The 12,500-nt window shown below is 42.9% G+C and overlaps 1 protein-coding gene across 1 annotated transcript in view; it reads right to left on the reverse strand.

Moving 5' to 3' along the window:
- The window catches only part of ano1b (anoctamin 1, calcium activated chloride channel b), a gene marked incomplete at both ends in the record, with an annotated part of 54,717 nt that overhangs the window by 13,854 nt on the left and 28,363 nt on the right, over nucleotides 1-12,500 (reverse strand). The window contains 11 exons of the mRNA XM_080539184.1: nucleotides 72-172; nucleotides 927-984; nucleotides 1,624-1,735; nucleotides 2,389-2,590; nucleotides 3,142-3,216; nucleotides 4,547-4,627; nucleotides 5,235-5,309; nucleotides 6,466-6,548; nucleotides 8,265-8,425; nucleotides 11,592-11,726; nucleotides 12,266-12,330. Coding sequence (XP_080395310.1) covers nucleotides 72-172; nucleotides 927-984; nucleotides 1,624-1,735; nucleotides 2,389-2,590; nucleotides 3,142-3,216; nucleotides 4,547-4,627; nucleotides 5,235-5,309; nucleotides 6,466-6,548; nucleotides 8,265-8,425; nucleotides 11,592-11,726; nucleotides 12,266-12,330 — 1,148 coding nt within the window. The remainder of the gene's footprint in view (nucleotides 1-71; nucleotides 173-926; nucleotides 985-1,623; nucleotides 1,736-2,388; nucleotides 2,591-3,141; nucleotides 3,217-4,546; nucleotides 4,628-5,234; nucleotides 5,310-6,465; nucleotides 6,549-8,264; nucleotides 8,426-11,591; nucleotides 11,727-12,265; nucleotides 12,331-12,500) is intronic.

Below are 12,500 nucleotides of genomic sequence, written 5' to 3' on the forward strand. Positions count from 1 at the left end.
CTGTGTGTGTGCGTGCGTGTGTGTGTGTGTGTGTGTGTGTGTGTGTGTGTGTGTGTGTCTAGAGCACTCACGGGATGCCGATCTCAAAGAGGTTGTTCTGGATGAGCTGCTTTCCCAACATGGTGATACTGAGCTGGATACACAACTCCATCAAGCATCCTCCATGAGCACACTGAAAGGGGAAGAGCACTAGTCACATACAGTACAGCACTGCACCAGAACAGCTTACATTATGCCGTCGATTACTGACAATGTACGACCAGCTCTTTGGTGTTTTGGCTGTCCCAGTAAACAAAGAGTCCAAAAGACGTCCTCAGGGAAACCAGAATGTGGGTTCAGGTGACGTCTTTCTAGGACGTCCAGATGACGTCTTTCTAGGACGTCCAGGAGACGATTCTGTAGTCCATAAGACGTCCTAAAGACGTCACCTGGACGTCCTAGAAAGACGTCATCTGAAGCCACATTCCGGCTTCCCCGAGGACGTCTTTCGACTCTTTGGTTACTGGGGTGTATATAGCTTTTATCGTCTCATAAATTAATACTAACATTGAAGTAGTCAAGTGATTTGAATATTGTAATATCACAGTTAACTGTCAGAGAGGACTAGAGCAGCACTTGACTTGACAGCACTTTCATATTATATCTATTAATTTATTATATCTATTATCTATTCATACTGTAGGTAGGTTCTTGTTGTTGTAGTTGTAAACAATTACCTTTGTTAAAAAGCGCTATACAAATACATTTCATTGCAACGTGATGAAACAAACTATAATTATATATATATAAATCATTTATAAAATAATTTGGTCTCCAAAGACTGTTTAATATTTCATTAGTGCCTGAAATGTATGTATGCCAAAATGTTATGTCTTCTAGGTATGTTAAGAGTTAAAGAATAGGATTTGAAAGCAGACAGTACTTACCTCCTCCATGCGGTAAGACTCAAATACATAAAGGTAATTCCCTGGGCGTCCTACAAGCCTGTGTTAACACAAGGAGTGTCGTGTTATGAGAGGAAAGACTTCCCTTCGTATGAAGTGGTACGTTGCCTCATAAACATAATGACAGCACCATACTGTCTACTGTAGATGCAATCATAGAATATTATGAAATTGCAAAATAATGCAATAAGGCACAAGAGTTGAGTTTGCTGTGAAATATGACAATGCTGTGTAATTATTTATCAAGCTCATCTCTCAAATCATGTTTCAAACCTCATAAATAATCTCAAAACTCAAATCAGGGTTCCTACAAGTTTCACAAGTTTTACAAGTTAGACCTCTTTGAATAGGATTTTAGACCTATTCGCGGCACCATATGATAGCTTTTTGTCATCCTCGAGGTGATGAAATTAGGGATTTCACTGCCATACTAACCCTACTAACCCTATTTCCGCGTAAATATATGTGGTCGGACTGATTTCCTTGCAGGACAAGCTAATCACATTTTTTAGACCTAGCACCTAATTTGTTAGACCTAATAACTGAAACTTGGGAAATGTTTAGGCCTTGTAATCGGATTGCTGGATTTTAGACTTTATGGCTTTTTAAGACCAGCGCGGGAACCCTGTCGAATAGCTCAAATCAGTTGAAAGTGGTCGGTGAAACTGAGGGGACTCACCTCCCTCTGAAGAAGGCGATGTATATGATGGGGGTAAACGCGTTCACAAACTTCAGGATGAAGGTTTTAAAGATTAACCTCTCCTCAAAGCTCTTATCAGTCTTCGGAACCTCTGAGAACACAAACAGAACGTTGACAGACAGACAACATCATGAGACTATTGCCATAACTGTAGCTGCTGGACTGAAAACATCAGGTGTAGTGCTGAGGCACAAATGTGTACATTTCAAGCCTGCAAACTGCGACACTTTAAATGAATGTGCAATAACACTATGTGCAATATGACAACCCTAGTCGTCTATCTGTACAGTATAGTATAGTGGATAGTGTACATAGCCTTTATTTATGTAAACCAGCTCCTTCCCTTCTTGTGTGTTTATATTTTTTTTTTTCTTTCTTTCTTTCCTAGCACCAGGGGAGCCACCCCTCCTAAATTTCGTTGTTTGGTACCTGTACTATAGCAATGACAATAAAGACCATTCATTCATTCATTCATTCATTCATTCATTCAACTTTGAATTTGGCTTCTGTATTACTGAAAAGGAGAGCACACACACGCACACACGCACACGCATGCACACACACACACGCACGCACACACACACACACACACACACACACACACACACACACACACACACACACATTTTAGGTCTCTCTCTCTCTCTCTTTCTCTCTTTCTCTCTCTCACACACGCACACGCACACGCACACACACACACACACACACACACACACACACACACACACACGTCAGCAGACTGACCTAGCACCGTGAGCCAGCGAGCGACAGCTCCATACACCTCATCTAGGATCAGAATGACCACCAGGTTGATAATGGCTGCCGTGGTTTTGACCGTGAGTCGAACATTGGAGCGCGTGGTGGGGTTGGAGCTCATGTGCAGCGCTGCTTTGGTGGATATCCGGTAGAGGATGACGCCAAACACGATAGCAAACGTCACCCCGATCTGAGAGGAGGCAGAGGGGAGAAGATAAATGGTAAATGGACTGACTTATTGTATATAGCATCTTATTCCAAAGCGCTTTACAACGGTCTCTCATTCACCCATTCACGCACACATTCACACATCAATGCCGGCAAGCTACCATGCAAGGCGCCAGCCCGCTCGTTGGGAGCAATTTCGGGGTTCAGTGTCTTGCCCAAGGACACCTTGACATGTTGTCAGCCAGGGTTTAAACCGACGATCTTCCGACCTCGCAATCATTAGATGTCAGCTCTACCTCCTGCGCCACAGCCGCCCCCAGAAGAGAGGTCCAGAGGTCTGTGGTCTTTGAGGAGTTCACAATAACGGCCAAAGCTAAGGTACCGTATATATAAAAGTGGTGCTTTTGTCAAGAAACAAACATGTTGTAATTGCTATTCAATTACCTTTTTTCATCCTGTATTTCATTTGTATATGAACCAGGGAAATAAAGGGCAGCGAAATAAACTGCCACACTATGTTGGTGTAGGTCACAGAACAACCTCCTTCTAAATCTTTCGTTTTTTTGGACTCACCATTAAAAGCATCATGACTACGTTGGTCACATATGCTGGAAATCTGTCTCTGCAGGTCAGCTTTTCTTTTTCTGCCTAAAAAGAGGGAGAGGAAGTATTAAGATCGGCGGAGTTGAGGTCCGACATACTGTGGGGACTGCAACTGTGTACAAATACTGTAACAGCCGACAGAAATAATAACCAGTGAGCAGAAGAATCAAAACATCATGGATAGGAGAAGAAAAAAAAAAGCGTGTGCTTGGATGCCAACACGACCAGTACACAGACATAAATAACAACAATAATAACTCAAGCCTGAGAGAGGATTGGCGGTGGTGGTCCCAAAGTTCAAAGTTCATTCTCTTATTTCAGGCATTTTAGTCATTCTCCTCATTCTCTATGCAGCATGTCACAGTGGATGTCAAGGACGGGGTCAGCAACCTTCAGGCAGTCGTTTGGAACAGGCCAGCATGCTGACTATTGTATGGGTGACCCCTTTCCCTTAAGGGTTTCCGTTATAAATGGTTTATAAGCTATGGTGTTGTCACATGGACATGTGTTGCCTTTATACAGCATACACACAGCTCCACATAATTTGCTTGACGGTTTGTGAAGCACCGAATGACTATCACACAGGTCGGTGTGTCCATGAAGCACTTATAAACCTTTTATAAAGACAAACAGTTATGTAATAAAGTGTTACTCCTGAATGCATCTACAGCACAGGAACGTACAGCCTCAATGACACTAAACAAGGAGGACAACATGCACCAAGCAGTAGTCTACCACGAAAAGAAATAAAGATTCAACATAGAAAAAGAAAAAAGTTAAACAAATCACTGTCAAGACAAGAGACGGGGGGAAAAGTGAGGTTGGAGAGTGGAAAGGTGCATCCAGGCCAGGGTGAAATACACAACATCTGTCAGATACTTTTAGGTGCGCATGATTTAGCTTTGAATTCTCACTTTTGTGATTATTCCACTGGTTCCTTTGTACTGGGCAAACCAGGTGAACTAGTTTTATATATCTGGGGATTCATTAATAAAGTCATTATCTTATCTTAATGTATTTCACCCATGGAGATGTCAAGTCACATTTCACTGTCACATTTCTCTTAAAAATGAACACTAAATCAATGATAGCTTACTGTGGGGTCTATATTTCTGAATTAAACTAATAAAAAGAATTCAACCTGAATGAAAGTGGTAGTCAGACAGAGGAGGAGTAACTATTAATTTATCAGACCCACCAAGGGTGTGTGTGTGTGTGTGTGTGTGTGTGTGTGTGTGTGTGTGTGTGTGTGTGTGTGTGTGTGTGTGTGTGGGACGACTGAGGTCAGTCATGACAAGAGTGGTGCAGTGGGGGAGAGGGGGGAGGTCAGGAGTGAGGGCGGTGGGGGAGGCGATCGAGAGGACACTGAAAGTACCAGTTTAAGGCCAGCCATGGCAGTTTGAACTGTTTGTTTCCATTTGTTTGTGGGCGGTTCCTCTGCTATCTCTGTAGGTTTCTACCAATCAGAGGACAGGAGACAAACAGACAGACAACCCAGGAGAACCAAACACCATAGTAATAAGATCAAAGACAACAAAGAACCACGCACTCATACTAAGTCATACCGTAGAGAATTTAGACAACAAGACACAACACACACACACACACACACACACACACACACACACACACACACACTATTCCTATACAATGACTGCTATCAATCTAAAGGAGTTTTTTTTTTTTTAGACCTATAAAATATCACACGTATCACATATTTGGCTGTGTAAAAAAAGGGAATCACTTTCCAAATACCAGGTATTGATAGAGCTCAAAGACAACGAGACATAACACACAATGCTAGTCATGTTAAAGAACTGTTATCATTCAATCTCTAAAGGAGTGCTTTAAAAAACCTCACAAGATATCATACTGTACATACATCATTCAATCAAAGTGGAAGGGTTATTGTTGTTATTATTATGGACTGGTTATAAGGCATCGGGAGGCAAGAGAAGACAAAGTGAAGTCACAGAACTTTGTTGGAGGACGACACTAAAAGAAATCAGTAACAGAAGATCAGATATGAGTAGCTAATAAGTAGGACTGTCCATTAGGCTTACCTTCTGTGTGTTCTTGTGTTCTTTCTTTAGGGACTTCTGCATCACACGGAACTCATACTCAGCTCTAGGGTGGTCCTGAGGGGGGATATAAAAAGCACTTAACACTACTAACATGAAACTATATGGACACTGGAGCACTCGTCAGGAACACACTCAGGTGGAGTGAGAGTGTATTTGGCTATACTGTAGAGACAGTTGCAGGTGTCCGTCAGGAGTCTGGGCAAATAAATAAGAGGGGTCAGTTTTGGCCCTCTAGATTCAGGGGGGCTGACATCAGCAGAGGCGTGTGAGAGTGCCGGGAGACAGAGAGAGAACTGGGCTAGAGAGAGAGCTAGTGAGCTTACACTGAGGTCTCAGACAGGGGTGTACGGGTGCTGTGAGCAGGCTAGCAGCTGTGGGCATTCAGTGGGCCATTCGTAGAGAGAACCAGAGGCTTTATATGGGGAGGCTGGATGGGTCAAGGTCAATTTGTATTCAAAATTCAAAAATTCACTCAATGCAAGAAATTAATTGAAATTGTACTTTGATTTAGGGGAAAATCCTTTCTGGAAAGGATGTGCTAAATTCGATTAATTTCTTGTATTAAGTGAATCCTAATTTGAATTGACCCAACTCGACCCGACGTCTTGGTGGGGAGGTGGTTCAGCTGGGAGTGGCAGTTGATGTTTTGTGTGCATGCGTGTTAGTAGAAGTGTGTCGGGGGTGAGGAGTGTCTGTCCTTGGATAGCCCTAGAGGTGAAGAGCCAGCTGACGGTTAGTGAAAACAAGAGAATGGCTGAGGAGAAAAAAAAGCAATTTTTGGTGTGAAATGTAAAAGTTGCAAACCTTCAGCTCTTCCTGTAAAATGCCCAAAAAAAGAGAGGGGGGGGACAATGGAGTTACTGGGAAAATCTCTACACGCATTGTATTCTTTTTGATAAAAAAAAATACGTCGACGAAAAGCATGTTTATATATAGGCTGTATATATATAGAATGATAGCCTTCTATTGTGCTGTGTTCTTTTGCAGAAGTCAGGAACAGGAAAAAATAAACGAGTTACTGTTTTTTAGTAAGTTACTGTAAAACACCATTTCCCCCGCCCCAAGTTTGACACAACTGGGCAATAATACAATAATAACAATTTGGTGGCAGGCAGGTGGGACTTGGGCAGTGTAAGAAGTATAGTTTTCACTCTAATGTTTCAGACCTAAAAGTCTGAAGTGAAGGAGCCTAACTTGAGTAACAGCTTACCTCCTCCTCCTCGAAGCCTGTTAGGTCCCACTCATAGTTCAGACGCATCTGTCTTCTCTTCCAGTGCTCCATGAACATGGCCGCTACACAGGAGGAAACAGTTAATAACAGTTAACAGTTATGTCTAGTCGCACTATCTGTCAGATAATGCACCACTTCTCCCAGAAAATTGTTGCAATTACATTACAAATGCTTTGGTATTTATATGTATATATGTATATATGAGGGGAAAAAATCCATATCTGATATATATACTGTATATCTTACAGACTGCACCTTTAACCTTAGGAAGATTATGAAAAAAGTGACTTGTGGCCATTAGGAGGGGAAATTAGTTATCAAAGGAAATGGCAGTTCCAATTAAAGTCCCTTTAATGCCTTCCCAAAACGATAATGTGAGGTAGGGGAGAAGGTAGCTAAAATTAGGATTGCAATAATCAATTATTCAATTCCATAATTACCTAAATGATCCATTGTTACGTTTGAGAGATGAGGAGCTAAAATTGCATAGTCAAGGTGCATAAGTCAAGGTGCGTATGTGGGATGATAATATGGTAATAGGGTAATAACCAGACAGGGGCCTTAGGCCTTTTTATTTCAGACACATTAGCCAACTGCCCAGACAAAAAGGTTGACTATCTGTTTTATAATTCCCCCCCCGCAATACTTTCATCCATGAAAGCATTCATATGGAGTTACATAAAGATTGCGACAGGTTAATGTTAAGCATTCAACTTGTACTTTGAGAGTATCTTGTATTCGAGTTGAGCTACGGTAATAGAACAGGCTTCCTGTTTGCCTGCCTCCATCAGTGAAGGACCACAGTTGCACCAGAGTTTCACTAGCTACATCATGCATAACATCTAGACACATAACAAAACATAACAACAGAATATTATAACTCATATATTCTTCATTCACATATGTCCCCATCAGATGACTGCATCCAAAAGTGAAAATAAACCACACACACACACACACACACACACACGTGTACACACACGTACACTACACACACACACGCACACACACACACACACACAAACACACACACACACACACACAAAGCACACACAAAGCACGCTGTGGTATAATTATACCGCAAATACATTTTTATGTTGAACCCATGGCCTTGCTACTCTGCTCCAGTCAATTGCTTCCTTCCTTCTGTCTCACGTCCGTCTGTGACACTGAACAGAGCACAGGAATGCTCCAGCACCAACAAAGAGCACATTTTTAAAGGGGAAAAGCATCACTAGGCGAAACCACCGAATCAGATACTGTTGGGTTTAGTGTTGCTGGACAGTCATAGAGGGGAGAGAGCCAGAGGAAGACAGGGAGAGTGAGATGGAGGAAATTACCAGAGGAAGAAAGAACTAAAAACAAAAACTAAAAACAGTAGGAAGATCCAAACAGGTGGGATTGAGAAAGAGCAGAGGGAATGTGAGGAGTAGTCCCATTTGTCTTTGTTTGGAAACGTAAATGGAATGGTAAATGGACTGCCTTATTTGCCTTATTGCCTTAAAGCGCTTTACAACGGCCTTTCATTCACCCATTCACACACACACATTCACACACCAATGCCGGCAAGCTACCATGCAAGCCGCAAGCCGCTCATTGGGAGCAATTGGGGGTTCAGTGTCTTGCCCAAGGACACCTCGACATGTGGCCAGCCGGAGTTCGAACCGCCGATCTGGCGACCTTGCGATCATTAGACGCCATTAGACGCCAGCTCTACCTCCTGAGCCACAGCCGCCGAGCCCAGTAGAGTACACACTGCTGTGGACGAACCCTCTTACCCCAGAGCGCCATGAAGATGGAGAAGAAGACCGTGGCGGGGTTGTCAAAGAGGTGGCTGGCCCGCGCCGTGCCACACGCTGTGTTCAGCTTCCAGTAGCTACAGGCCTTGTCACACAGCGGACACATGGTGATGTTGTTGTTGGGGTGGCAGATCTCCATGCTGTAGCAGAGAGGGAGGGTGGGGAGAGAGAGAGGGAGGGAGGGTGGGTAGAGAGAGAGAGAGGGAGGGTGGGTAGAGAGAGAGAGAGAGAGAGAGGGTGGGTAGAGAGAGAGGGAGGGTGGGTAGAGAGAGAGGGAGGGTGGGTAGAGAGAGAGAGAGAGAGAGAGAGAGAGAGAGTGAGACAGACAGACAGACAAATCAGTCAGTCGACAGCCACTTAACATGGGCTATCCATTGGCATCACCCTTCTCCATATAGCAACTTAAAGGGTTAGTTAAATATTTTTGAACTTATAGTTAGATGGTCCTTTACCTTTAAACAACAACTTTAAATAGCCACTACTAATAGCCACTAACTTTAGCCACCGCTAACAAAAACCCCCAGCAGTAGCTAAAGTTCGCTATGGTTAGTAGTGGCTTTTTAAACAACCCTGAGCCATGGATTCCAGTTTCTCTTGGCCAATAGACTACTTTCAAGGTAAGGGACCAGCTGACGAGTTAACAAATATTGAACTAATTAACCCTTTAAGTGGAAATGGGGCACATGTAATAATGACAGCATACATCTACTGCATACTATACAAATGACTCATACAATGGATGGGAAATGTAGCCTGCAAAGTTAACTACTTTATTATATTTAATAATTCAGAAATATTCTGTGTTCATGTACCAATATGTCAGTTAAAACGAAAAGGACTATTGATTACAAATATGTACATAATATGTCTGTCGGGGTCAACTGGTCTTAACACTAGAACAGCCATGAGGGTAATTTGAACCCTGTGAGTAAAGATAAATGTTATATCTTTGCACTCTATCAAATTTCAGGACCCTCCTTTCATGACTTTTCCTAGATATGTGCGTTCTACCACCCAGTATCCTTCCATTTTCAAAAGTAGATAAAAGTCGATAAAAAAGGCACGGCTGTTCTAGTGAAGTGCATTCCTTTACTTCTTTCAGAAGGTGAGTCTGGGCTAACTGCATAGTGATCTAATAGATGTACCCCCTCTTTTTCAATGCTAAGCTGCTATTTACACACAACGACCACTAGTTGAACGCTTGTAAATTAGCCTGCTTCCTACACGGAAAAACGTCAAAATAGCTTTATACTAGCTTATCCTGGTGTGATTTAACAAATGTAAGGATACTGGGGTGGTAGAACGCACATATCTAGATAAAGTCATGAAAGGAGGGGTCCTGAAATTTGATCGAGTGCAAAGATATAACATTTATCTTTACTCACAGGCTCGCTCACGGCTGTTCTAGTGAAGAAGTGCATTCCTTTAGAAGGTGAGTCTGGGCTAACGGCGTAGTGATCTAATAGGTGTACTGGGGGGGGATCAGGCCCAGCAGCACTCGCGTTGCTCGTACACATTAAAGCAGACGGTGTCAAAATATCCTGACTGTGACGAGAGCCAGGGAGGGAAGCTGGCCTCGTCAGCCAGATGTTGGACATCACAAATCACCTCCTCTGTGTTTCTCTCCGCACGGTGAGGAAAGAGAGACGGTTCCATTTTTATTTTATAGTGTTGGCCTGCCAGCCAACCAGCCAGGGGTGGGGGTGGGGGGTGGGGGTGGCGGGGGTGGGTGGGGGTGAGGGGGGCAGGAAAGGGACAGGACGGGACCCCCCCACCTTATCCCTACTAAAACTGCATCCTTCACAATCTCCCAGTAAGTGAAAATTATTGAAGTCGTTAGTCACGATGTTGGCAGGGAGGAGTAGGGAGAAGGGAGGTGACAGAGGTAGCGGTCGAGCTACGCCACAGGTACGTAAACAAGACATGAGTGCGTTTATGGGCTTTTAGTGTAAGTATTGAATATAAACCATTTAAGGATTGTTTGGCATGGAGTCAGGTTGAGGACTCTTTCTTCTCCGTTACCATGGTACAGTACAGTTAGCCCTGTGTGTGTGTGTGTGTGTGTGTGTGTGTGTGCGTGTGTGTGCGAGTCGTCCCACTGTAAACCACTCTCTGTCTTGTGTATGATGGACTACAGTTGTCAAAATATTTGAAGCAAATTCAATATGATCTCAGAGTGGACTGTGAGGTCAGATTTCTACTTTTCTCTGCAGTACCTCCGGAGGGTTATTGTTCAATGTTCTTATATACATTGCCTAGTTAATTAGTTCCAGACAAAGGTATACCACATTGCAGGTTCAGTCAGAATGTTTACGGACACTTTATGGACCAATTGTGTGATAATATAACAATATCTGTGAGAGGAATAGCTTGAAACATTTAACAATTTTAAGGCGGTTTAACGCCTCCAAAACAGCACAACATTGTGTGTGAATTCGCAAAACACGGTTTACCATTATATGCTATTGATCGAATCGGGACCTAAGGCCATTGACATAATTGAAAGGACCAGCTTCATCAATGTGACGCGTTCTAGTCTTGTGGTCCGCATATCGGCAACCAATCAAAATGTTCTGACTTTTCTTTTGAAACACGGAACTACGTTTCAATGTTGTTGAAAATCACAGCACAAACTCGCTAGTCAAGCCAAAAATACTGCAACGCAATGGATTTGGTGATCCATAATTGCAACTGCTACCTAGTTAACTATAACACTACTTTACGTTGTTAGCAGGCTCACAAAACAAGCTGTGTTAGTTGCCTAGCGACGTGTCATTGATTTTCAACAATGCGGAAATGTATTTCCGTCTGATCATTACATCAGTTCCCGATATGAGGACCAAAGCATTAGAAGGTGTCACAAATGTCCTCTGGGGGACGGAGAGGTAGATCTGTGAAACTGGTGCAGGAACTGGTGAACTGGTGGTCCACTTAGAGATCCAATAGACCTATCGCTAAGCCACGCCCCAAAATAGAAATTGTCCAATCGTATCACAGCAAAAGTCACTACAGGCAGGAAACTCAGACAAACAACTGGCTAATATCTGACGGTGAAAAGCTTCTAGACAAAATATTCTTGAAAAATAAAAAAACATGTCTATTATTTGCTGTGGTAAATCAGAAATTTGAACTCCCGCCATTGTAAGTCATTGAATGTCATTCAGTCACGGTCGGTCAGTCAGTCACTGCCAGTGAAGAATTTGAGCGAGCGTTGTTTGTTTGTCCGAGTTGTCAAAGGGGCCGTGGCTTAGCGATAGGTCTATTGAGTTAGTTTCAACTATTGTAACAATGTCCTTGGCTTCTGACCTGGGAATGTTGTCATCGACGGTAGCACAGCCGTACAGGAACACAATAACTCCCACCACGGAGGCAGGGATCAACATCTGGGTGTAGAGACCCAGCCAGGCAAAATACAGGCCGATCTTCTCCCCAAAGTACTTCCTGTAGGAGATGAAGAAGAAGAAGAAGAAGAAAGAGAAGAAGAAGAAGAAGAAGAAAGAAGGAGAAGAAGAAGGAGAAGAAGAAGAAGGAGGAAGAGGAAGAAGAAGAAGAAGGACAAGAAGAAGAAGAAGAAGAAGGAGAAGAGAAGAAGGACAAGAAGAAGAAGGAGAAGAAGAAGAAGAAGGAGAAGAAGGAGAAGAAGAAGAAGAAGGAGGGAAGAAGAAGAAGAAGAAGGAGAAGAAGGAGAAGAAGGAGAAGAAGAAGAAGAAGAAGGAGACGAAGGAAGAAGAAGAAGAAGGAGGAGGAGAAGAAGAAGAAGAAGAAGAAGAAGGAGGAAGAAGAAGAAGAAGGAGACGAAGGAGAAGAAGAAGAAGAAGAAGAAGAAGGAGAAGAAGAAGAAGAAGAAGAAGAAGAAGGAGACGAAGGAGAAGAAGAAGAAGAAGAAGAAGAAGAAGAGGAGAGCACATTAAGTTTTCAAGATGAAACCCTCACAGTGGGGAAATTATGACTTTATGATTTCAAATGCTTTCTGATCTCACCTTACTAGTCCGATTGGCTGGTATTTGTAAAAGACACTGTAACTTGCCCACTCCTCATACAGGAGCTGAAACATAGAAAAACAAACAAACAAACAGGTTACATCCAAACCAACATTCACAGTGTCTTCAGCCTTGACTTCTTAATCTTCCCAAATGGTCTCACTGACAAGTATCTATTTCAACATGATTGTAAACATGATGTGAACACTCATTGCTGTGAGAGCTGTGAAGAGGT

Source organism: Nansenia antarctica, assembly GCF_963989245.1.
Source record: "Nansenia antarctica genome assembly, chromosome: 9".
NCBI classification, from domain to species: domain Eukaryota; kingdom Metazoa; phylum Chordata; class Actinopteri; order Argentiniformes; family Microstomatidae; genus Nansenia; species Nansenia antarctica.